This window comes from Ambystoma mexicanum, chromosome 2q, assembly GCF_040938575.1.
Source record: "Ambystoma mexicanum isolate Mex_15411 chromosome 2q, UKY_AmexF1_1, whole genome shotgun sequence".
NCBI lineage: Eukaryota > Metazoa > Chordata > Amphibia > Caudata > Ambystomatidae > Ambystoma > Ambystoma mexicanum.
The window spans coordinates 1,184,050,982-1,184,078,276 of record NC_090924.1 but is presented as its reverse complement, the minus strand read 5'-3'; the positions used below and the strand labels follow the sequence as shown (position 1 = coordinate 1,184,078,276).

Sequence of the window (27,295 nt, the reverse complement as noted above, 5' to 3'; positions counted from 1 at the left end):
ATTGTGAAAGAAAGAAGTTAGTAAATATGTGTGTTAATAGCACTGTTGTTAAGGTAGTTATATTTCTGTTTGTTTTTGCAGTAGTAATGCTTTCTGATAACTGTACATAGCATTTAGATGTATTTTCCTTAGTCTATGTGCATTCTGTAAATTTTACTTAGAATCTGTCAGTTGAACCTGCCTTAGAAATCATTACAATAGTAAGCACACAGAGCACACTTGGCGTTTTAAGGCAGTGTTATTGGATGTTAGGAGATATGAGAAATAACTGTTTGCTTTTCTTGCTATTTATACAGGGTAAAGGGCAGGAACTTTGCTGGATTTCTAGGATTTATTTTTTTCACCTGGTAAGATTGTGAGCCTTTTTTTCCACTCGTACATGTGTTTTGCTGTGTTTAACATTTTTGTGTTCATATACTGTGGAGCTTCACCTACTCCATAGGCATAATCTTTTTACTGTGTGTCACATAGCACCATTAGTGAAGTGACACAGGGTTTTCTTTTGCAGAATTCCCCCTTTAAACTGTGTTTTCTGGAACTGACTACTATCTCCCAGAACATGTAAAGTTGCCATTGACTTTGTTAGTCTTTTTACATGCATAGACCCAGTAAAACCAATCTTACATAGACTACTGGAGAGGGTTAATTTTACCCTTTTTGTTCAAATTCTGCTAGAGGTGGATGCTTATTTTGGACAATTTTATTTTGATTTCATCTACTTCTGCCTTGCTTTCTACTGAAACCTACTGGTTCCATGCAAAAAACTAAGTGCAATACTGCCATAATGTTCTAATTGTTACTCAAACACTGTAGAATTATAGTATTGTAGAAACAACTATTGTATTAACCCTGCAACATTAGATTCAATATTACTGATTGCCCCTCAGCAGGTGCATACTTTGTATTGTCATCTGAACAACTGTATAGTAACACACAAATACGAGAACAGCCTTCAAAACATGAAGTAACAGCCCATTGCACAATCACACACCTCTACATACATGCTTACCATCATACTCAGACACTCATGCACAAAGCACAAATACACTGCACAACATCCCAACCCACACTTTCTTTTTTTCTCCAACAGACCCCAAAGAATGCCTAACAAAAAGCAACTCCATAGAAAGTAACGCAGAAGTAGATGAAATCAAAATAAAAGTGTCCAAAATAAGCATCCACCTCTAGCAGAATCTTTACAAAAAGTTCAAACAAACCAGCTAATACAGTCATTAAGCAAAACAAAACCAGCTTCCAGTAAAGAAACTTTGCCTCCTCTTTCAAAATGTAAAACTAAACAGAAAGTGATTAACACGACTGCTGCTACCACTAGTGCTAATACTGCACCTATAAATCTCGATGTAGCCACAAGTAAGCATACCAAAACATTATTTTACAAAAAATGTTCCGCCACAGATTAGAAAATTAATCCTAGAAGCTCTCATAGACAGTGCAAACCTCCTCAAAAGGAAATTATTTATTTCCAGAATAAAACCACTAACAAAACTAACTACTAAACTACAAAAAAGACTTCTCAATAAACGAAATATCAACAAAGATAGCTTCAGAAACATTGTGGCGGTGAATAGAGTTACACACCAGCACAGAGTCATATTTCAATGAGGAAGCATACAAACAAAAGCAAAGAAACCCAATTGCCATACATAGCAGTGGACTAGGTTATGCACAACTTAACAATACCATTATGGAACGTGAAGCACTGCTCACAAAAATATCCCCAGAAAACTTAGTATCAACTCTCCATTCCACTGAACCAATGCGTCCAGTCTACAAATGGCCATGCGAATCAATGTGTAACATAGGAAAACAAAATCTTTCACATCTTTACGCCAGTTCCTCAATCAGTATTTGAAAGGCAAAGACAAATTGAAAATAAAACTATAACAATGTATATACTCCTGTCCAGTGCACAAATACACAGGGCTACAAGGACATTAATTTGCCTGCATTTCTGGACTTATTTGCAAAAGCACCTTCCACCATATCCAAATGATATCAACACACCATTCAACTATAAGAAATCTTGTTCATAAACTGTACTATGCCAAATGTCCTTCTTTTGCACTAGCCAATTTAAATCTTCTTAAATTTAAGCCAATCTTCTACATGGTACCGCCAAATTAAGAAATAGAGCATATCCAGAGAAAATGTTTTGGAAGTGAAAGCCACTTACAAAATGCAATAGCTTTACAACAGACTAGCAACAACTTTACAGATGGCAACCTTCTACTACACACATACAAAAAAGAAATACTAAAGTGTAAAAATTTAAAAGTACATCTGCTGAAGTACCAAACCATGTGTGTGTGTTGCCGCAGGACTTTTTATAAGAATAGCACAAACATTTTAGACATAGTGTACCAAATAGAAGACAATGAAGATTCCAAGTGGTTCCAATTAGCTCTCTATTTTATAGCAGAAAACAAATATGAAATCACTGACCCCTTAATACTTTGCAGTTACTGCACTGAAAAACTTGACAGCAACCAAACACCTTCACATGCTATGACAAATAACTTGGAATTATTCCCACTACCAATACCCCTTCAACAACTAAACTTGTATGAGAGCATCATAATTCAAACAGTGCACCCATTTCAAGCAATATTACGCCTTCAACCAAAAACAGCAAAACTACCTCCCTCTGAATTATTGAAAGGCATTTGTGGCAAAGTTTATTTGCCATTAGATATCAAAGAAAATTTACTCACTCTGGGTGTGCAATGTCCAATAGCTCAATCTTTAATTATCTTAGTAAATGGCGTACCTACAAAAGACAAAACAATTCGGCAACAACTCGTAGACTTACATAAAGTTAGACAAGCCCTGCAATATCTAAAAGACAACAATGAATACTACAAAGAAATAAATATTGAAGAAAACCTGAGGGAAACCACCAAAATAAATGAAGACTCATCAGAAACTGGTCAATTTCAACTTCTAGATCCTGCTACAGAATCCAATATTTTAGACCATTATACAATTCACCCATTAAACTCTAAAGATACTTTTGTTTACCAAAAGAAAGAAAACCTCACTATCCCTGTCTTCTAAGTGGTTTCCCTGCCTCAGACTAATACTAAAGGATCTGTGACAAATGTCAGTCATAATCAGACTCCACCATCCTGTGTCATAGTCTCCTTTTATCCATTACACTACAACTAAAGAATAAGCCAACAGAAGGTTCCTTCTCCAGGAGAATGAGTGTATTCTCTTGCTATTTGGGTGGTATTCACAGAAATGTTTTGGGGAAAATGGATGCTAGGGGGAATGACTTCCTTCCCCAGGCTTGTGGTTCCAACAAACCTTTGCACCAGTCAACTTTCAGAACCAGGAGAATGATTTCCTTCTTCTGGTGTTGGTCCACACACTCCGATATAGTTCACACCTAAGCCAGAGGGAATGCATCCCTTCCTCTGGTGTCTCTTGATCAATGGGATTTCAGTTTCTTCAATGTTCAGAAACAGGTAATTGAATCCCCTCTCCTGTTATTGGTCTCCACACTCCAAAATAGTTCACAACAAAGCCAGGGGCAAAGACTCCCTTCCTCTTGCAACGTTTGAGTGTATCAAAAGGGCTTTCAGTCTCTTGACTCCCTTCTACTGGTGCTTAAGGTTTATTTTCTGTGTCTCTCAACTTAATATGTATTCCGCCCACTTCTTATGGAGTTAGCAACATCCTAAATCCTTTTGGGACATCAGTGAACCTTTCCCTGGCACTGCGATGAGGATGCCTTCCTCTGATAGTTATCATACTTATTTCAGTTTCCCAGGCACTTCTATGATGGTCAGTGGGCTTATTGCTGTCAGTGTGACAAGGACGTTCTCCTCTGATGCTTAGTTTTCTTGTGTTAGGGTCCCAGACACTTCTATGGTGGTCAGTGGGCTTATTTCTGTCAGTGTGACAAGGGAGTTCTCCTCTGATGCTTAGTTTTCTTGTGTTAGGGACACAGACTCTTCTGTGGTGGTCAGTGGGCTTGTTGCCACCACTATGATGAGGACGTTCTCCTCAGATTCTCGATGCACTGGTGTTGGGGTCCCAGATACTTCTCTGGTGGTCAGTGGGCCTAATGCTGTGACAGCGAGGAGGAAGTTCTCCCCGGATGCTCGGTCCACCCCACCCAATATTTGAATTTCTACTACTAGGGGGAAAGCCACTCAAGCCTCTCTCTCACTTCCACTCGTGTGTGCCATGTGGGTAACTCGTACTTCCCGTTATCTTCGCTGGGACTTTGGTATGACACTGGACTTCCTGGGACCGGGATGCATCTCTGCGGCGTTTTGGGCTTCTCTCCTCCGCACCTCTGCACCTCTGCATCAGCTCTGTGCTCTACTAGGTTCATGAATAGCAATGTTCTCTACTAGACTGATCAGCTCTCGCTTCCTGCTTTGTGTTCAGGCCCGCTGCAGCTGGACCCATGGAGAACTCCCTTAGCAATTTGGGGGGGGTCCACTGCTCTACGGGATCCCCAGTCAGCCGACAGGATTTGAAATTCCTACTCTAGATGGTTTCCACACCTGCTACCCATGATGAATCCTATGGATCCCTCCCTAAACCCCTCCTTAAAGTCTCCTCCCAGGTGGCCATGGAAAGACAGATGCTTTCTCATCCTGCCCTTGGGGGTGGTGTTCGTGGGAGGAAAACCTGAGGGGAGTGAGAGGAATCCATGGGGTGAGACACAGTATTTGTCTTCCTGAGGGGAGGATGGCTCCGCAATACCCAAGTATGTATTGGCTTGTTGTAATAACCATCTTGCTGTTCCACAGGCTGTGCATATAAATAGGGAAGAACTCAATCATACACTCCTGAGACTGAGGTGAAATCAAAACCCTTCTAAGGTTTGGGAAATGTTTAAAACTAAAAACCTTGTTAACACCAAAAGGGCCAGAGACAGGAAATTTGGTAATGACATCTGCATAAAAGAAATGCCTTTCCCTATACAATCAAAACTAATGACTAACTCTTCTGATGTTCCTTTTAAAAATGTTATAAGGAACAAAATGAGGTTTAAAAGTAAAACACAGAAATGAGAAAACCAGATTTTATTGTTGGGGACTTCAAGTCCCATAATTCCCTAAGTACTGGGACGAAGAAGAGGTATGAAGAGGCACCATGTTGCAGAAATGCTCAGTACTTTATAGAAGATGGCCCATGCCTGAGGGAGACTGGGAGGCTTAATAGGCCCCCTCAGGTGCAGTCCATAGTGTTGGTGTTGTTGTTGGAGAGTAGAAGAAGTCAGCAGCAGTAGCAGCGTGGTTCATGCTGACATCCCACACAGAAGCTGGAGGACTGGGAAGACGCTGGGACCATTGCTTGGCAGATATCAACTGTCAGTTCTGAGAATGTCTGTGGCCCCAGAAATCTCAATTGCAGAGATCGCACAACGGAAGGCATGTGGGATGAAAGCATTCCCCCTTGTGACCTAATCTGCAGAGGCGGTGCAGCGAGACGCATGCAGGGTGCTATCTCAAGTGGCTGGCATGCACCTGAAGGCCTCAAGGCTGTCTCCAGTGACTGGTGTCCACAAGAGAGCCTCAGGAGAAGTGCTCCAATTGGAAATGGTGTGTACAAAGGCAGACTTACTGAAATGGTTTGCCGGTTCGAGGGGAGCCACAACAGCCACAACAGCTGAAGTCAGAGATGCACGTCTGATCTGGTGAGTTCACCACTTGTTAATGACCCCAGAGGGCTCTGTCCCAACTTGCAAAGTGAACGCAGGCATCCAGTGAGTTCACTGCATTCGTGTAGAAGCAGAATTGTTAGAAAGAAGCAGAAGCAGAACTTGGGTGTGACTTAAAGTGAGTCACATATTACTGATGCGTATCAAACTATTGTAAAACAGCAGCAGCAGTGTTCCCTGGTGAGTGGAAGTGATTCCTAACTTGGTTTCAAACATTAAACCAAGGAAAAGCAGCAAAACCATGGCAAATCAAAACCAAATGACTCATTTTTAAAGTGTGAGTCTTTGGAGAACCAAGCCAACTCTCGGGCGAGTTTGTTAAGAGTTGATAAGCATTGCCCATGCCAAGAAAAACTGAAACCAAGAAAAATACAATTTAACCAATATTGCAAACAACAGAAGGTAGTTAATCCCAAGAATATATACTCTGCAACTAGTTGCCCATATTGTATACATCTGGTAAATATTGGGATACATACACATTGCCAAACCCAGGAGAGAGGCATTAAGAGACTCTATCCCTATCAGTCTTCGGTTGCTTGTACAGTGGGGACCCAAAAGCAAAAAAAAGACTGCCCTTCAGTTAGCCAGAAGGAGAGGAGACTCATTTTCAGAAAGGTATTGAAGAGCATCATTGTGAATTTGGTTTGCAGGAAAAGTTAGTTAAAGTTTTGAAGCTGAAGTTTGTTGAATGCTGTGAAGCTGTTATATCTCTTATCAGTTTACATTGTCCACAGAAGCACTTGTAGTAGTGAAAGGCTGTTTGGGCAGAGAGTTATATCTGGATGGTCAACTTGCAGGCCTGGCAGGGAAGAAGGCCAAGTGCGGGAGTGCTACAAGGTGTTCTTGATACTATGTTGTTTGTGGAGTCAAAGAAAGAGCCAAGTAATTTATTTTGTTTGTGCAGTCGAAGAAAGTACCAAGCAAGACTGTTACAGAGATGCTGTATTTCTTCAGTTGTTAAAGTGGCAAATCATCCTGACAGAGACAATCATTGTTTCTATTGAGGAACTGTAAACCTATTTAAAGAAGAAGGAAAGACTGATATCTTCTGTGTCGGAACTTTCTGTTGACAAGTTGAATCAACATCAAACTGTTTTGGATTATTTTTTTTGCGAATCAGGATTTCCTAGTTTTCTTTCTTGAACTTTGAAGCTGAATCACATTTAAACCTGGTGAAGGGGAGTCTGCCCAGGTTATGGAAAGAGACCATGGTCACACCTTATACTGAAACAAAATGGCATTTGTTGAGAAAACTTTACAACGTGGTCCACCTCACATTTCTGATGTCTCTCCTGGCTCGGCTTGACCAAATATTCAGTCCTTTGTTGTTTTCGATAAGTTGATCTTCAAGCATCATCAGGGCCACTTTGTACCAGTGTTAGCTTAGTCAATAATCTCCATGTTGTAGAGGAGCATCTGCATGCCTCTGCAGGAAATCCAGCCCCCCTTCCTCCTATATGTTGGAAGTCGCACATTGCGCCATGTTTGACACCAGCAGTTGTGTCAATTCCACAGCGAGTTTTGGAGAAAAGGTATCCTCTGAGAAAACCCAATGACAATCTGGGAGCTGAAGAAATATGACAACAAGAGAAAGGGAAGTTAGTAACATCACAAGAGATGAGTGTGATGCACTGAGAATACTGGCTGTAGAGAATGTATGGATCTTGCAGATATTGATGACGAAGTTAAGAATCGAGTAAACTTTCATATGCAGAACATACATGCACAGTGCTATAGAAATGCGACCATTAAATGATTGCACAGATGCTGAAACGCAAGTAGACTAAGTGATCATAGAAGCAAGCTATACGTAGTGAATAGACTGCAGGTGAAGCCGTCATTGTATAGTAGCTGGACATCGGTGCAATGAATTTCAGTAAGCTGAAAGTCATCGAGAAGAAAGGCAAAGAATTGGGTCGCAGCAAGAATGAGCTGAGCTGAGATCATGGAAGAGCCTGGCAGGTCTGTCTGGCTTGGCATCAAAACAGAAGTAGCCAAGGTCAGTTATTTATTCTTGAAAGCAATAAACGTTGGAAGGAGGAATCATCCCTTATCAAGGGGCAAAGAAAGAACACTAAGAGTGCCAAGTTGTATTAATTTAAGACACTTAAATGCTGCAGAATAGACCAGAATCATGGTCCCCTGTCACGTGAGCTGAGGATGGAAATAGAGTTGAGCTTGGAGTCCTAGAACATCGATAGTGAAAGCATGAACTCCCATATATTCCCGCAGACAAGGATACTTTGCAAGGCCAAGTCTGCATGGCATGGGTGATGAGCGATGTTGGGCTAATTGGGTGGGAAGGTAAAGTCAAGTCCACCTCCTGGCACATGGGAATGAGCTTACATGCTGCTAAGTGAACCAGATATTCCAGACATGGCACAAGCATGCCAACCAATTGTAGAGGTCTGTGTAATAAGGGGCCTTAAAGATTGGCAGCCAATGATATACTGTGTTCTTAATAGTGTTGAATATGACATGTTTTAGAGGTAAGCATGAGTTGTCCACCTGGCAGTAGACAGCCAATAAAAATCATAGCCCTTATTAAAGTATACTTAGATGTTCCTCTTGAATGTATCACAATCCCTCATAGGTTTTTCTTATTTGCTGCATAGTATGACATCACTGCTGATTAATAATTTGCATTTAATGATGTTTTTATGTGAAATTTGTCGAAAACTGAAAATGAACGTCCTTGAATTTAATGGTAACCTCCCTGTTTTAGATAATTGCTAATAAAACAGCGACCTTAGCCATCTTCCTGAGTTAGTTCGATTATTTGGACTCAGCATTATTCTGGGAGCCCTATCCATTGCATGCACAATGTTAAAGAACCATAAGTTCAATTTCTTCTGTGCTCTTCTTCATCCTGGTACTTTCTGTTTTGGCCTTTTCTCCTACACTTTCGAAATACTTGGGCCTACTCTCAAAGAAGTGGTTTGGAACATATACTGGGGAAGATGGTAGGGAAAGTTGGAGTATGATATTGGACAACGGGCAGTACCCTAGGTGATTGCCCTTACCCCCAGATAGGGAGTCCCTCCCCATGATGCCCTCCTGAATTAAACCACCTCAAGTGGGACTATGAGTTAGCTTAGGGTAGAACTGACGATACCTGGCGAATCGTCACAATATGAAAGCCAATATTCCCATCCCACAGATTGTCAGTTGGTCACAGAGGTTGTAAAGAAATAGGGTGACCCAGATATGTGCATGGCCATAGATGGCTGCCTTCAACTCTAAAACATATATAAATCCTAGAGAGTTATGGTTAGAACATATATGGATATGTGGACCCACAATCCTAATAGAGCTGGAAAACTCCTTCTTGAATTCAATCTTGAGTATGTCTCGGCCACACCAGTCTTTCCTTTGAAGTAGGGGTTTCTTTCCATCTACTTCTGTTTATCTGCCCCTTCCGGCCTCTGCTATCTAATTTTTCCACCTCCTCTTTCCCTCCGTCTAGTACAGCTTGTAACTTAGGTGTTATCTTTGACCCATCCCACTCCTTTACAACCCACATTTCTAACATTGCCCGTACCTCCAAGTTTCAGGTCTCTAATATTCGTAAAGTCCAACCATAGTTGACTTTTTGTGTTACGAAATCACTTATCTCATCTGTAGTGCTTCAATTTGTAAGAAAAAGAGCTAGGGCAAAACAAATTTCTATCATGCCTGTTACATATTGGGGTGGGCAACCCTGCAACCACTGTTGACACTACCCACGGCTGTTCCATACAGTGTCAACACATGGGGGTTAAAGGTGCAACTCCCACTGGTTAATGGAGGTTGATGGATCCACTGTGTGATTTACAGATGTCAGTCAACATAATATATTAGTTGTGTCTTCAAACAAACAAAATGTTTGAGTGTTTCTTTAAAATGCATCGTTGTTAACATTTTGCTCTGATCCTTTCGGTGGCGAGTGGAACATGTTAACCATCTATCTACAGAAAAAAAAAGAGTAAGCATGCTATCTTCCTACAGAAAGATGATGGACACATGCAGGCAAAATCATTCCTTGACTGATGAACTTGCCTATCAAACACTGAAACAAGAATGTTGTATAGAGGTTGTCACTCAGGACAGGAACTCCTCTTCAATATTGAACTTTTTCTGTGAACTTGCCCCTGTGTTGGGGCTGCTGGCTGGTGCCTGTCCTGTTGTCAACCCACCCTGATGATTATTACAGTGGACAATTTGCGGCAATGTCATGCGGGCTGAGTGGGCAGTGTGTGGACATGGTCAGCATCAGTGCATTGTCACTATCCAACTTATTGTTTATTCAAGAAAATGGATACATAGCTCTGCCAACCTGGGTCATCAGGTTCATGAATAGCAATGAGCTAGCCATGCATAATTCTGGCCAGTTTACACTGCAGGGCTCGAAATTAAGGTTCAATGATCAAGATCTAAAACCAGCCCCTTTGTGTCAGGCATAACCCACTATGCAGCAGCTAGGTAACGAGGAGCATGCACAGCGCTCCACAAACGTAACTTCCACGTGAGATTCACAATAACATTTTGGCTATTATGTTTTTTGGCCTGATGTATGATCCTGTTTGTTTAAATGTGTCCCAGATGTGTCCTAGTACTTCTTTATTAACATTTTCAAACACACAAAGATAATGTTACATATGCATGTTTGTAAGCACCACTTGGACTCGGGAGCCAAACGTACTTTCTGGTAGCTGTTGAATTCAAAGAAACCAGACTCTCCTAGGTTAGAGGTAGGAGCTAAATAGATCTGAGCAATTTCGAACAATGCACTGTTGTTGTTATATTACTATGACTGACTGACTCACTGCCAGTTTAAATAATATAGTTGCCAAAACACCACCACATAATCAAGCTGGAATCAGCAATAAGTGCAGGGACACAGAAATAAGTGCCAAGGCTGAGCCCTAGCAAGCCCCCCACAAAGTAATCACTGCTCCACATGTATTCTCTTTCTCTTATTGTTATGCCTTCAATACAGTTCCTCTCTTCTCATCAGTTTACCCTCCTACCAACCTCCTGCGTTGTATCTTTAATTTGGCTATTCCTACCATCTGTCTTCTCTCACCCTGCATCTTTACTTTCTCTCTCTTTGCCATTCTTTGAATGTTGCTTGCATTTTAATGTTCTCTTTGCTGTTTGCAAGTTTACAAATGGTCTGATCCTTGCTATGTCTCCTATATGCTCTCATTCTACGTTCCGTCTGTACTCTTCGATCTTTATCTTTTTTGCTCTTGTCTTAAAAATGTTCTTATTACCTCTGATTAGAAATGTTCCTATTGTTGGCTTCAAGTCAGTGCTTTATAAATCACATAAAATACAAATAAAAAATACAAGTATGGTAGTTTGCATACCTCAAAGTTCTGCAAGATGTTAAGTGTAATAACAGCTCTTGTCCACCTACTTAGCAGGGAGTTTGTTAGTTCCCAAACCGTTCTAAAAGGAGCATCACGTTGTGTCCTGATTCCAATCTTTAAAATTCCATTCACCTTTCCAAAGTAATGATAAAATCTCATCTAAGTGCAAAAGGAAATAATAATGAATATTCAAATATCCCAACAGAAGTACAAAAGAGCATGTTAATGGTGCATATGTAAATTACCTGGCATGTGTGCCTGCCATCTGTAGGCTGAAAAACTCTAGTCTTTAAATGTGCAAAGTTTCTTTGGTTCTCTTCAACAGACAATGAGAGGAACATAGCTGTAAAAAAAAAATGAAGATATAGCAAGGAATTACAGTCAACATAAAAACACATAAACACAAGCATTTAATTAATGGTCATCTTATTGCAATGTATTGTTCTTCTAAATGCTCTTAATTTTTGCAGCTAAGAAAACTGCTTGAAAGATGATGACATGATTAGCCTGGGAAAATTCACTTTGATCAAAGCATGGCTTGCAACACAGTCTCTTCGGTTTTGAAACTAATTGTCTGTATGAAATAATTTGAATAACGTAAATCCTCAAACATCTCTGGCGTAAAGGTCAATCTGCATTAGTGATCTCTATGGAGCTACTTGCCATAACAGATTAAAGTTTCGCTTAAAAGACAAAGGGCCCGGTTCATGGAATTTTTTGCACGGTTCAAGGTGAGTTTGCACTGCTGAAAAGTGACTTTGCACTGCCGACACTAAACCCTGATTCATGGACTTGTGTAAAGCGTATTTTTGAAGTGCAAAGTCACTTTTCAGCAGTGCAAAGTCACTTTGAACCGTGCAAAGAATTCCATGAATTGGGCCCATAATATTCATGGAGAACCCTAGCTAGCTAAATATACATTTACCTTTTCCAACCACCTTGTTATCCTGGAATGTCTGAAAAGTAAGAGGAATGAAGGTGTGATTGATACCTTAATTCAAGCACAATGAACAGCTCATTGTTTATATGTCACTTACCTTCTGAACATTTCTAATGCACATGATTATAGTGATTTGTCAAGATTAAATTGTTGCTGTATGAAAATATTTGCAAGTACATCATTTTTAATTCAAAAAAAGGTATTGCAACATAATTCAGAATATTTTAACTTGAAAGAATCTACAACAAAGAGGTGTGTTCAATAGAAATCTCCTTATCACAAAATGTTGCTTATCCATTCTATGTACACAAAATAAAATAGTCAGAGAGTATTGCATGTTATTGTGTCTTATATCAGATTGCATTACTGATCATACTCTTTGTAAACAATGACACTTTACCTTAACTTTATTCAATTTATAACGAGCACCAGGGGCCCTGAGGTTCACGGGCGCACGTGGACTAAAACATGCAAAAACAGAGACAGAAGAAAAAACATTGCTAGGCAGAGAGAGGTACACAGTCAAATACATTAGTCAGAGGTCTTTTGATCGTAGCAGTCACCAGAAGAACAACGTTTTCAGCCTCTTTCTGAAAACTGCTGTTGAACCCATTTCTCTATGATCAGGAGGGAGGGCAGCTCTCGTGAACGCACATTTCGTAGTCCTTCTGGATTTGCTCGCTGGTATCATCAGCTGATTGTTATTCTTACACCTGAGGAGCCGTATACTGGGATTTTCAGATAGTACCTCATTCAGGTAGACTGTCATAGATCCGGCACAGTATTTGTGAGTAATCAAAAGTAAACAGTAATGAAACCTGCCGTAAACTGGAAACCAGTGTAAGCCACCTCTGGCGTCGGAGATGTGATCTTTCTGTTGAGGCCGGTGACAGCTCTCGCTGTATTGTTTTGGATAACCTGGAGGCATATTGCATTTTGATTCAGGACTGCGAACTAGAAGACTGCTGCAATAGTCTATCGTTGACCCCAAAATGGCCCTTGCAATAATTTCAGAGTTATTTTGAGAAATTAAAGGCCAGTGGTGTGTTAGCAGCGTTATATAGTAGGTTTATGAGGAAACCAAACTGCTCAACTGAGCTTTCAGATTCAAGTTCTGGTCTAGTATGATACCTAATGTTTTTACTTTTTTCTTAGTCAAGATATCACACTCTGGGAGGGAAAAACAATTGTGCTCTGGCCCTAATTTCCTTATTTTATACTCAGTCCCTACTACCATCAGCTCTGTTTTTTTCTGTATTCATTGCTAGCCCATTTTGTTATCATCCAAGTCTGAATGCGGTCCTACATCTTGTTGAGAGTACTTTCAACCTCTAAATGTATACCTGTTAGCGGGATGACACATTGGGCCTCATTACAACCCTGGCGGTAGAGTGATATCACTCTACCGCCACATTAGGAGTTCTGCTCGCGGGTCCGCTCTGTATGCCTGGTCAGACCAGACGTGCAGATCGGCACCCGCTAGCAGAACAGGATAGTAGCAGCGGTCCTGTTATTAACGGGGCCATTGTTACCGTCCTCCCCATTCCCATTGAGCCCTATGGGGGCTCAAATGGGAATGGGGTTGTACTCGGTCCGGGTCCCGCAAATGGGAATTACCGGTCCCGCAAAGGTCGGAATGGCCAGGTAATTCTCATTTTTCGGGACCCGGACCTGAGTTTGGCGGTAGCCATGCCGGTAAAAACAGCATGGCTACCTCCAAACTCGCAATGAGGCCCATTTTGTGTCATCCACGTAGTTCATAAAAGCCACACAGTTTTATGCAAGAAGATATATATGTAAATTGTTCAACGTGTGGCAGTGAGAGGCTTCTCTGTGGTCAAACACAAAATCCCCAGCTTTCCCAAAAACCTTCTGGCCGAACATTTGCATTGGCCCTTTATCACTTCAATTGCAACCAACAAAAGTACCACTCGCAAGATACATCACTTTCTGTACAAATACGGTACTGAGTCCTCATCTATCCTTAATGCAAACTTTTCAGTCGATAGGCAACAAGCATCTGTGCAGCTGCTAATCCACTATCTGTTCTTGTTGATGAGTAATATGCACTCATGAAACCTGTGTCATGGATGACAGGTAATCAAAGTATTCCCTCTCAGTATGTTGAGCTCTCAGTTCTCATACAGCCTCCAGCATTTGTAAGTGAAGTTCTGCCTATTAATTTTGTCAATCTTGAGCTTGACGTTCCCTGTTTATTTTATAAAATGCGGTTTGTTTTTTTCTCCAGGTAATGTTGCAAGTGATGCAGCATTGCATCGTTACATATTTGTACAGTGTCTCCTCCTTGTAATTTTGCTTGAGAACAAGTCCTCCCCTGATATAAGTGGATAAAAAGCACCATGTTTATCTTGCAATGTGGGCCCATAAAAGATGCCAGCAGGCACTTGAAGTTGTCTTCAAATCCACCTGTGGCTGTCCATGATTGTTGAAACTATGTTCATTAATGGCTCTGAATTATCTAAATCACCAGCAAAGGCCTGGATTGCAGAACAGACATGACTGGGGAGTTGACACTTAAGAGAAGAAGATGGAGTTGGTGGGAGCAACATTGTTTGATCATCTTTCAAATTAAGCTCAAGCAGGTACACAACGGGAGAATGGATGGCTACTGAGATCCTTAAGTTGTGAAGTGGCAATATGTCACGCACCTGAAAGTGACACTGCATATTTCTTGGCAATACATGCATGGCTGAGATGTGATTTGATCTTCAAGGCCACAGCAACAATTACACAGACAGATCATCAGATGCTGATAAAGCATGCAACAATGAGGTTAACGACATGCACAACGCAGGGTATGAATATTGTTTTGCCAATTTATAAGGTAGGAAGGACATCCAGTCCATTTCCTGCCCAAATGAAAAGCATGATGAACAAGCAACTTTGCTGCCACCTACTCCATTTTATTCTCTCAAATGTCAACTCCCCCATCATTTCTGGATTCTGTTCTAATAGCCCGGCACTCATAATGTTGCATGGCACTGACCTTCATGCATCTGCTGCCCCATTGACTCATTCCAGGAAACATAGTGGCTGGTAGAGGAGGGAAGGTCCACCCAGAGTGCTATGATTGTCATGTATCCAAAGATCCCGAATCAGATGGGATTAGTGACCCAAGATGCATGAAGGTCAGTGCCATGCTTGCTGACAATGCCCAACGAAAAAAACATGTTTGGGATTGCTTGTGCTTGCGTGCGGCAGGGATGTGATGAAGTAGTTTGGGCTGCACTACCCCTTTTGGAGTGTGACCATGACTGATTTGCATATCGCCTTTCTGTAATGACTTTGCAGGCTTAGAAACAATGGTCGGAAGGATTACCCAGAACTATGCCATAGGTTAAGATTAAACCTTCAAGCCATCACCTATTTTGAGTTAACAAGGATCTGACCCCTGGTACAACTGCTCATGGTGATTTGGCATTCAGAATTCTGTAGTCCTGTGGCACTGTCACCCTATCCTCATTTTACAATTCAGGTATGGCCTTGTGTGAGAAAATTAAACTGCTGGGAATATTCCAGTGGTGAGTGCCTTTTCCCAAAAGCAGCCAGAATCCAGGGTTTTCAATAAAACAATAGAAATGGTCAAGAAGTCTATTGCCAACTTTATCACCAGGTTAGAATCAAGCAGGTGCTATTTGACATTTGAATTGTGTCCTTTCTAAAACGCTTTCACAAATATGTCCTGACACATTGGGGGATCACTGCTATGTATTGCTGGGTTACTAGGGGCAGAACCTGGTGCTTAAAGCGATGACATAATTCAAGTACTTTCAATGGTAATTTTTTGGACTGGTGGTGGTGGGCTATTTGTTTGATGTTGTGAGGCAGGTTGAGTAGATATTTGATTTCTTCCCACATCAGTGCATTGAGACATATCATATGGGATTGATAAAATGTGAGCCCCTAATTTATTCCATGAGTTTCCTCTTTGAACCAGCGGCCAGGGACATAAATTGCTCAGGCCACCTTTTTTGATGAACGGTCAAAGCGGGGGCCCGAGGAGTTTTACTGTGGGCAGTCCACCCAGAACAAAACGTTCACGGGCAGACAATCCAGATCCCGTGCCTCTTGTAAATTTGGTGCTCCAGACATGTCCAAATATTTTGTTGACTCATTGACAAGTATCTCCTGTCTCCCTAAATACTACTACTTTTTCTCACAAATAAAACTTGAGTGTATAGCTTGCACAAGCCAATCTAAGAAAATATCTCCTCCTCTTCCTTAGGGTGACGCATGGCGCCCAAGCTGGACTTGTGTCTTTCTTTTATTCTCATGGCAGGTGTGTCATTTACTGTCACTTAAAGACAGTGACTGCCTGGTATCTCCTGCCTTTCACAATTATTGGTCCTTTCTACAGACTACTATAGTTATGAGACAAAATAAATAGACACTTGTGTGTGTGTATCATGGTCTTCCAAACTGATTTCACTCTCATAAATATACTCAACTTGAGCTCACCTGATGGCCCTTGTGTTGTTCACCATCTTCAAATCTCTGCATTTATCACACTTGTAGACCAGAAAGATCAATAACTATCCAAAAGAAACAAAACCCAAAATGTAACTTGTACTTCTTACCACATCTCCCATATTCCGATTCAACTACTCTAACTCCGCTTTATAAACCCATTCCATGATGTTCTAAGTTTGTCTTCACCTTTAACCTTCTGTGTGTCTTAAAACTGTTTAATACTGAAAACTAAACTCCAACCATATGTTCCCTTTATAGCCCACAAGGTTGAACTCAGATAAACATCTTTTAACAGGGTAACAGGGTTACCCATAAAAATCATGAAGAACTAACCAGACTGTACAAAGACAGCAGCTGAGTAGACGAAGATTTCACACTGTCAACCTGTTTGGAGTCGCAGTCCAGGTCCTCTGAGAAAGAGATTGGTTAAGGGATGCTTACTGGGAATTTAAGTTTTGTAAAGGAGATGGAGGCAGGAACACTTGCCCTTTGAAAATAGCTGTTCAAGTTTGCAAACATATCTAATGCAGAGATTACAACTGAGAGAAGGAGTATGTGCTGTTTGGTTCTGACGTCCTAGTTCCAACTGATCACAGATCAGTGGGAAGGATGAAATTTCACTTGCTCGAAATAGAAATACATATTCTAAGCCATCTGTACAAAGACATTTAAAGGACTGTGGCGCGTGGCCAGACAGAGTGAATAGATCCAGGCCATCGGAGTTACAAGAAGCCACCACGTGACACATTGTGTCGTGTAGAACAGAACTTTATTTGCATGCCATTCACTTTCATTTCAGATGCCTTATCAAAATTAAAACATATTCCATAGAATTGTAATACTTGTCAAGGGATCAGATTTTTTGTCGAGGTAAGAGCTGAGTTGCAGAAAAGGCAAAACAATCTTTTCAAACGTCTAATTTCACTCCCTCTTTTCACAATCTATCCCCCCTTTTCCTGCATTCCCTGACTGAATATTACATGTCTTTAGCCAATAGGTTATACAGCTATTACAAAAACATGTGTATCGTGCAGATATATATCTTGATGTGTGTACACTCCTTTCGTAGTTACATTATTATGTTTTTGTATTTTAGCCTAAGCCTTCTAAATAAAACGTGTTGCAAATAAATGAGAATAACCATTCAATTATAGAATACGATCCATTTCAGTCAATACTATATAACTATTTATAAGAGATATGAGCACATGTTTTCCAATAACAATTCATAAATGCACAAGAACATATAAAAGGCACGTGTTTTCCAAACAGTTTTGAGTTGATTTTTTGTAAATGCAATTCAGTCGCTATTTTGATACTTGGCTTTTGGATAAACGGTTGTCGAAATCCTGGGCTCTATGTTGCTTCCACATTCATCTCACGTGCATGGGCCTCATTACGACCCTGGCGCTAATGGTTTAATGGCGCCGTAAAGAGCGTCAGCTCAGTTAAACCATTAGCACCTGATTATAAGGTCCCTTAGCGGGTTGGAGGCTTTAACGCTTGCTTTTTGCAGGCGTTAAAAATCCAACCCGCCAAGGGACCGTGGAGCTAATTACGGCAACCGTAATTTACGGTGCCGTAATTAGCGCCTTCCCCATCCCCATTATGCCCTATGGGGCAAAATGGGAATGGAGAAGGGCAAATGGTGAATGGGGAATTACCTCCCCCGCCAACCTTGTGATGGGGGCGGAAATTCCGCCATCCACCATGCTGGAGACCGGCATGGACCATGGTGCTGATAGCACCATGGTCCAGCGCCAGGGTCGTAATGAGGTCCCATGTGTTGCTTTGCATAGGCAGCGTCCTTCCTGCAAACCTTTCATGCTCATATCGTCAGCACTTTTCTTGTCCAATATAGTGTTATTAAAAGCAAAGTGAGCACAAATGTGGAACGGACTCTTTCATCGTAACACAGTTTGCACATTTGCCAGAACTATTATTGTGCTAGTACATTTTTCTCCTCCCCTCCGGTCCCTTTCCCCACACGTAAGGTGCCATCAAGTAACTTCCTTTCACCACTGGCACCTTACAAATCAACTATGATTAAGTAAATCAATTTTTTGTAAAAAAAATCAGCAATTTGGAGAATGCTCAATCTGAACTTGAATCCTTGTTTCTATGAAGTCCAAGTATATTATAAATATATTGTTCATTGAATTCTTTAAACAAAGGTGGGTTGGGGAACATGACCAATATTTATACTATCAGTCACCTACACCCAATATGCAGATTTTGAGGCATTCAACATATGCATCTGTCTTCTTTTACTTCCTTACTTCCTTACTCACTTGCTTCTTTTCTCCCCTGGGTGGTTCTCTAAGCTGCCTCCTGTCCCACCTTCATATCTAGAATGTGAAGTATCACACCCACCTCCATGATCCTCTACCCCGAATGGTTCTTCACATTGGTTGGAGTTGCCTCTTAAAGGGAAGGTTCTTCCAGTCTCATAATCTTCCTTTAAAATGGTGAGTATGTTAATCCTGTACCTCTCCATGGAGCTGGAAGTTGAGATGTTCTCCTGCACATTGTCTTCTGGCTCTTTCCTTGATCCTGCTCTTGGATGGCTGCCCGAACATTTATAGATAGCTGACAATATATCACCACATTCATTTTCTTTTCATTCATTAAGTAGTATCAGCCTCCTACTTACTTCTAGCCTGGGAAGTTCCCCTTTTAGAACGGGCCTTCCACCATGGTATATTTTCACCCAGACTTTAGACATTGCACTTTGAGTGTGTGTTCTAGGTGTGCCCTAGGATTGATGATAATGGTGTGATTGATAAAATGCCCATTAATTAATTGATCTTTTTTAATGCACCTAATACCGGAGAACAGTCTCTAAGCGCATGATTCAAACCTCTGTTGCTCTGCGTTGTCTTGCTTCCAAAACAAACACATTGCCCCTGAGCTAGCCTTCCTTCCCAAATAGAATGTTTATTAACTCCAAGAACAGGCAAATATAGATTGTACTGGTTCTCAATAGGTGTATAGCACCTGGCTCTCTAATCGTAGCTACTGCCGTGTGTCTGTTCTCTGGTCGGACCTGAGGACATGCTGCTTGCTGTTACTTCGAATTTATTTTCATAATACATTGTATGCATCTTGTTATGCTAAGTTAGACAAGCATCAATCAATGCTCTAAGGGTTTGGAATTAGAAAACGCCAGTCTCCTGCTGGAACTAGAGACAGAGCTGTTGCTGGGCTCAGCTTCAATAGCTGCTTAACCAACTGCATGAGGATGAACTTGTAAAAGCTTCCTCCCAGTAGATCAGAATGTGCTTTAGTAAAATAATCTTTTCAGGATCTGTTGAGATAGAACATACCTAAGTTGTTTAGTGTTAATTCTGCTATAATGTCTGGCATGGGTACTGGAATATAGTAAACCCTCTGGAAACCAGGTCTGACAGTCGGGCTGCCATAGTGCTACTTCTGGGTACCTTCCGCGTGTGCATTTTGCCTGGTTTGTTCTACTTCTTATATAAAGGACTTCAAATCTGCTATTCGCTCCATCAGCCGGTGTTTTCATATATTTAATTGATGTCCATCACAAACTAGTTTGTAGTCCCACAACTCCTATGACTGTTGGTTTCCAGGAATTTCGAAATCGACGCTGGCACACGAAACAGAAACAATGGAACGGGCACACGGCCCTGATACAACAAAGTGTAAGTGACTCAAACATTGTACATCAAGACTGGAATAGCCACCAAAATCACAAGAAATAAAGACAAGCTAATGAAGGACGGAGTGAAAGTGATATGTATGCTTTATATCATGCCTGGAAAAGCCGACAAGGCTACTGAAGACGGATGAACATGCCTCCTATGGGAAACAGAGTGAAAGGTAGATGAAAGCTCTGCAGCAAGGCTAGCAAAGCACATGAGGCCACGGGCACCCGCAATAGCCGAGCGGGCAGACCCCCTAAGTTAAATATTGTGGTTGAGAACAAGACACCTTCTACAGAGCCACAAGACTTTGAAGAATCCCAGTGCCCCAAAAGTGGGAGACAGAGAAATGTCTTTTTGAGGAATCCTGGAGGGATTTGGACATTTGAAATAAAACCTGACAAAAGTAAAAGAAGAACGCATTTTCATTATCAAGGGGAGAGTGAAACCCATATATACAATACTTATAATTTTAACCAAGAGACTCAATATGAAGATTGTGAAGGCTATGCCAATATGTTATAAAGGAACTGTGAAACTGAGAGCATGGCATTTACAAGTTGGGCCAGGCAGTAGCCCATACCAAGGATAGTGTTCAAGTCTCCCTGTTTTTCCTTTCAGTTAGGTTTTTTCTAAAGTGGTAGGGCCAGTGAGTTTTTGTCATGATTCCTGCCCCTCATTTCCCCAGCCCTCCCAGATGTCAGGCTGGAGCCAGGCCACGATCACCTACATGGCCCTCAAGGCCCTCTCCAGCCCTCCAAAGACCCATTTGGAGTCAGACTTGGCGCTTGTGGCACCAGACTCACTCACTCCCATAGGATAACATTGGGGATTGGACCTGTAGTGCATTGATGGGGGACAAGATGGATGCCTCCACATATTTCGGGTCCCAGAACTGCATGTGCAGTCTAGTCTTTTGGGTGTGGTTCAGCCCAGAGACACCTGGGATACCCAGAGACTAATTAAGGCATGCCCAGGCTGAGAAGCATGCTTTGTGTTTTCTACACCTGCAGCGTGACACTCACTGTGTTCGGATCGATCTCCAGTAGGCCTGCATCTTTCTTCTGCGCTCAGCTCCTGCTAGAAAAAGAACACCGTTAGGAACAGCCTTACCTTGCGGCGCTTCTGCCCATCATTCATCGCTCCTTCTGTTCTGCAGGCATCTTCGGCATTGTCATTCCCATCCCAGCACGCCGCTTCCTAAGGAAAAGGGAAAAGAACAGAAAAAAAGCATTAGTAAGCATTCAGCAAATCTTTGCTTATTTTTTTAAAGACTGTAAAAGCTTCAAACGCTTAGCTGAATCCCAGCCTCTCTGGAGGAACTCTGTCTCCGGGACTTCTCATCCATCTGCAAGAGGGAAAAGACATAGACACAGAAAAAGAACTCAGTTCAATACAAATACGAAAGGGTTGCATCGCGCATCGCACTCTCACTCACCTTCAGCGTTACTCATCTCAGCAGCACATCGCCATCGCCGGACGCTGGCCATCATCTAAGGAAGGAAAGGAACGAAGTTAGAGAACTGTTCAAAAGACTCATTATACTTACCTGTCGGACTCTTGCCATTGAAGTAACTAGGCAGCAACAAGCCTGCATCAATCAACGCGCCCCTGCGCTGAAAGCAGGACGGAGAGCACACTTTCCAAGAAAATAAGGTGAGCTGTGGATCAAAGGGAGGGGTTGGACCCAGGGAAAAAGGGGTTCAAGCACACAGAGACAATAGGGAGTTAAACTCTACCAATCCTGTGTTTCAGGCCCAGTCTCCAGTCGTGTAGACTACAGGGTAGGGTTCGAGGTCATAAGAGGTCAGAACAGGCTGAGTGACGTCCCAGTGGATACCAGGTGAGCGTTACAGTTTGTAAGGATTCAGACCGAAGATTTTGTTCTTAATTGTACTTGAAGTGCACCCTTAGCATTAGTTTGCTAGGTAGGGAACTTCCCTCACAGTAATAGGCCTAGCTAGGCATTTAGCATTTTATTTAAATAAACACCTTTAACTATGACACAATGTAGCCCGAGTCCTTCTTCTGGTTCACCACAGATGGGAGCAAGAAAGGCAGGGTAAAAAAAGAGAAGAGAAGGTAGACAACCTATTGGTGGAAGAGAAAGAAAATCACAAGGACTGAGAGTTGAGGAGAGAGACAAAGGAGGAAGGGAAAGGAGGTGAGCATCTCAAGAGCTGGACTAGATGTGCATTTATTACTTCTCTCCTCACATCTCTGAATTCTCTAAAAAGTCAAACTATCAGCTGTATTCAGAGGCATTCTTCCTTTCCTCTCCTTCCCCCAGAAGCTCACTGTCTCCAGAGATCTGGTTCTCTCCAGGCTGGACTATTGCAACAGCCTCTTTCTAAATCTTCCTGCCTCTTCTCTTTGACCTTTACAACTTATCCAGAACAGGACTGCAAGACTTGTCCTTGCCCGCAAGACCAGGGATCGTATCTCTACAGCACTGAAATCTCTTCACTGGCTCCCAGATGCAGCAAGGATCAACTTCAAGACCCTCAGCATTCTCCACAAGGCTTTCTGGGGCCTGGACCACTCTACCACCAACACTCTACCTCCAACGTTCTCTTCCAAATCATCTTCCTTCTCAAGCTCTCCGATGATCCACATCCAACTGTCTGAGGCTCAGACGCTTCTCTAAGCAGAGAGATGGGGGCTGTAGGGATACTGTATATGGAGGCAGTATGTGAGCAGTAAATGATGAAAAGGGCGTTCATATGGAGAATACAGACATCAAGCTCATTGCAAGTGGAAATAGCCCTCTGCAGTAAGCACGTGTTTAAAATATAAAACCTTTAGGATAAACAGGTAATTTGCCCGGTTTGTACTGCATAAATACCAAACAAATCCATCAATACCCTCACCCTATAATTCATTTGATTTGATTTGTAAATTTATAAGGCGCACCGGATGAATTCAATCGTAATTGGCCACAGATGTATCATTTTCTGTTAGATTGTGCCTTAATCCACTTAATCATATGAGATTGATTTACACCAACTCAAGTCCGAGACTTCTAGCAAAACAAATGAATCTTCACAGCCCTACGGAATGCCAGGAGGGTTTTAATCTCACGGATAATTCATAGCATGTCTGTAACAAAGCAGTGCAGAGCAGGCACAGTTGACAGGTAAGAATTGAAGTGCTTTTTCTGCAGTTTGAAACATGCAAGTATTCTCTGGCTGTGCGATTTCTTGCAGCATGGCACAGATTGCAAAAAAGGAATGTCCTTTGCTGAGAGGCAGTATTGTTAAGCCAGGACCAAAAGGAAGAGAAAAGTATCCAACAGTAATACCACGTGGGATTTAGTGGTATGATTTAGAAAGGGGAAGGTTTCTGTGTGAATGACAACAGACTTTAAATGTGGCTCAGAGAAAGGGTGGAGGCAGATGTTGTTCAGAGAAGAACGGCAGACATCCAGGAAGACGAGCAGTGGAGAGGGGCAAAGTTTCTTTCCAGGGAGCAGACTGACAGAGGTTTCCAGGCGATAGACGGGGAAGTGGTTATTCTGGCAGAGAGTTTGCATCCTCCCTTGTTTCTGGAGGTTGACTGCATCTGCTGCCAAGCTGACACAGAGGGAGAATCTTCTGTGTACGAGGTGAGCATGCCAGTAAAAACATCAGGGCATGGATAAATTAATGTTTTTTTTCCTTAGTCAGCCTGGAGTTTCAATGTGTATTTGCTTAATGTTACATGCAGTATATTTATAAAAGGCACAAGAGTTTGTTATTAGTGTGGCTTATTCCAGGTCCCACGGTCCAAGGTCAGGAAAACTGGTTAAAGTTCATTATCATTGAGTGGTGTTTTTCTTCTGAAACTGTTTTTTTTTTTTGTAACTGCTCTTTCTCATTCGCACTACCGAATTATGTTATCTAATGATTGCTGCGTACCAGTGGTAAGTTATTCACCAAGATAAATACACAAATACACCTTGAAAAAAACATTTTGTGCCTGAAACATTTTTGTGACATTTGAGTCACTGTGTTAATCTGCTTATAACGGTAAGAGGTGAAAGGTTATCATGAAAGTGATGCTTTGTCGGCAGTAGTCAGACAGATTGTGTGAGTGTGCAATATTTTGGCTGTGCTTGTTGACAGCTGAATAGATCTGCTAACAAAGCAGTAGCCCAGTCTTGTACATAAATTGCTGGGGTGACAGGTAGCGCTGTCAAGACTTCAGGTGTAAAAAGCCTGATCATCTATATTTAAAGATGACCATAAATAGAATACAGGCAATAGAAGGAAGGTTTGTCACGACACATAGGGCATTACCATCATAACACAATACTACTTTACCACCATAAGAAAATACCACGAGATTAGGTATAGCCCTCTGACAAAATCCCTAACAGGGCAGATCTATCTCCTTGGCTGGCGACTCTCTCTGGAACAGGCTGCCTGCCTCCCTCAAACTTGAGCAGAACCTCCTCTGGTTCCGGAAGCAACTCAAGACCTTCCTTTTCGTTTCTGAGTTCTCTTTTCCTCTCCCCTGCTGATGCACCTGACTGCTGTGTGCACTGGTCACCTGGTCACCCTCTGAACTCGGGCCCAGGTTCCTGCATGTCCAGTTGCCGTTGCACTGCCCCGGGGCTCCCCAGCACTCAATGGTCTGTATCTGCAACCCTACAGTCCCTTCTCTCTGCACTTATGAGCCACCCGCTGGCTGCACTTGTGAGTTAACTGCACTTCCCCCTTTGCCTCCATCCTGGTACTTCTCCCCTTCTCTCTTCCCCACACTTGCACGATCTGAATGACACAATGCCTCGTAAGATCGTTATTTTGTCCTCCCTATGTTTCCCCCTCCTTGTCTTGTCACAACTACGAACACTTGTGTACAGGCACGTTATAAATGCCACATCATATCATATCATATCATATTCAGAAGTTGGTGGAGATGTGCATGAGTATGGCAAAACCGATATCTCAGGGAGAAGAGAATGAGAGGTGTCCACTAGAATAGCCATAGTCAGGAAGACTGTGTTGTGAGACCACTCAGGAAATACCATGGATTTAACAACATAGACTGCATTTGGCTCATTATGCCCTGTCAGTGAGCCTTAAGGTGTTGGGACACTGGAAGCTCATTGTATGATGACCAATACAAGAGCCAGATGACTGAGAATATACAAGAAAGATACAGATCCAATAAACAAGTGCTTGGACGACTATAACATTCCAAAGGACAATTAGTGACTGTTCAACTGCCTGGGAGTGGGTCCTCAAATAAAGTGAAAGACTGAATGACTAAGGACCATGGTCATAAAAGAATTGAAGGATCTAGTTTACTACCAAATTGTTTGCTGTACCTTTTCTAATTCTACTAGTATGAATCCACCCAACCATGATGCCTTATTCTACGATAAGAATAAAGTAAGCATATAACTTTATCTTGATCATTAGTCATCTGCTTATCCCTTGGCTATTACACAGTGCCAATTAAAGTAAACACAAAGATGATGCTATCTATATCTGACCTCACTGTGATTACCAATGAGGCAAAAACACATCTGTGGTTTCTTATGGTCTGATTAACATTTGGCCTTTCTCCTTTTGTAATGGCATGGCAGGCTGAAAAGAAAACATGGTCTTGTGTGATGCCCTGAGTAGTGCCAGAGGTTATGATTAAGTCAACCTCCAGCCATCAAACCTCTGTTTTGCATCTATAGCTGAGCATGCCACTGCCTTGTCCCAGACAATTTACAATGGACTAGCTAATCATTTAGTGTTGAGGATTACTAGAATGATGCATCCGTTTGTTATTAGCCATTGTGCCTGGGTTAACGAGTGCTTTGCACAATGCGTCTTGCTGCTGCCTGAATGTCAGACATATGGGTGCTGGGATAATTTGATATACCTTTAAATGTTACTTTATGGAGTTACAATCATCACTGATGCAAGTGTTTAGAGGAGCTTTTTTAGCTCAGGTGAAGGTTAATTTACATTTGGGGTTACAGATACTGATATGATATGATGATATGGTCATTTATTTATATAGCACATATACACAATATGTTTCAAAGTACTTCAAGGCAAGGGAGGGAACAAGGGAAAATACAATGATATTCTTACAGGCCATGAACAGTAAGGATGTGAGATTAACTATCATACTCGGCCTGACGACATTTCAGATAGTGCAAGAGCTAAGACATAGATAAGGAAGGGAAGGCGAGAGTGTGAAGGAAATGGAAACAGACAGGTGACTACCGTACTAGGCCTGACAACATTTCTGGTAGAGCCGGAGAAAAACAAAAGATGAGGGAGAGAGGTGCAGAAAGGGAGGGGAGGAGCAAAACAAGTGACTATTGTAAATATGCCAGACGATATTCCAGAGGGTGGGAACAAGTAAGTTGAGGGGGAGGAGACAGAAGAGGTTGCTATCATACTAGGTCCACAGACAATTCTGATAGAGGAGATGGGAAAAGGGAGAAAGGGAGATGAGGAGAGAACAGAGAGTATGCAGTCACAAGAGTGGAGAAGCAGGAGATGAGAGAATGCAGTGCAGTGAGAGCATCTAGTGATTGAGCTTTGGTCATGTCAATCTCCAGAGACCCTCTCTTCCCTGTCAGTAGTGGAAGAATGTTTTACTCATGTGAATTGTTACATTTGTGCTGAGCTTGAGGGAATCCATGAAGTTGTTTATGGCCTTGGCTTTGGTTTCATACTGGTTGAAGATTCCCTTAGACCACCCACTGTTGCTATTTAAGTAGCCTGGTGAACATGGTTTAATGTTTCTGGTACGATTATATTTCAGTTTCTCAATGTCAGTGGAAGCCTGTTTTGAGACTGTGGCTGTGACTCCCTGTAGTGAGTACGTATGGCAAGAGGTTTAGGATATCAGCTCAGAATTAATTATTATTTTTGGGTGGGAGAGTGTTATTAAAGGGGACAGTAAAAATGTTAAGGTCCTGATTCTCATCTTGGCGCAGTGAGGGTGCTTAATAGCACGACTCACTGTGCCATTTCTGGACACCCAGGCACCATTGCTATTCTCATGTGGGCCTGGGCGTCTTCGCAAAGCTCGACAGTGCTTTTGCTGTAATCCGCAGGTTTCTAATGGAAACAGGCAGATTGCAGAATCTCAGCAGCATTTTCGTTAAATAACAAGGGAATTGTTATTTAACGAAAATGCTGCC

At 41.9% G+C, this 27,295-nt stretch overlaps 1 protein-coding gene across 1 annotated transcript in view; it reads right to left on the bottom strand.

Annotated features, from left to right (window-relative positions):
- Nucleotides 1–27,295, bottom strand: part of MALRD1 (MAM and LDL receptor class A domain containing 1) — a 3,359,462-nt gene that overhangs the window by 3,006,292 nt on the left and 325,875 nt on the right. The window contains exons 7-10 of the mRNA XM_069646615.1: nt 12,399–12,459; nt 11,984–12,014; nt 11,304–11,401; nt 11,056–11,217 (exon numbers count right to left, since the gene is read on the bottom strand). Coding sequence (XP_069502716.1) covers nt 11,056–11,217; nt 11,304–11,401; nt 11,984–12,014; nt 12,399–12,459 — 352 coding nt within the window. The remainder of the gene's footprint in view (nt 1–11,055; nt 11,218–11,303; nt 11,402–11,983; nt 12,015–12,398; nt 12,460–27,295) is intronic.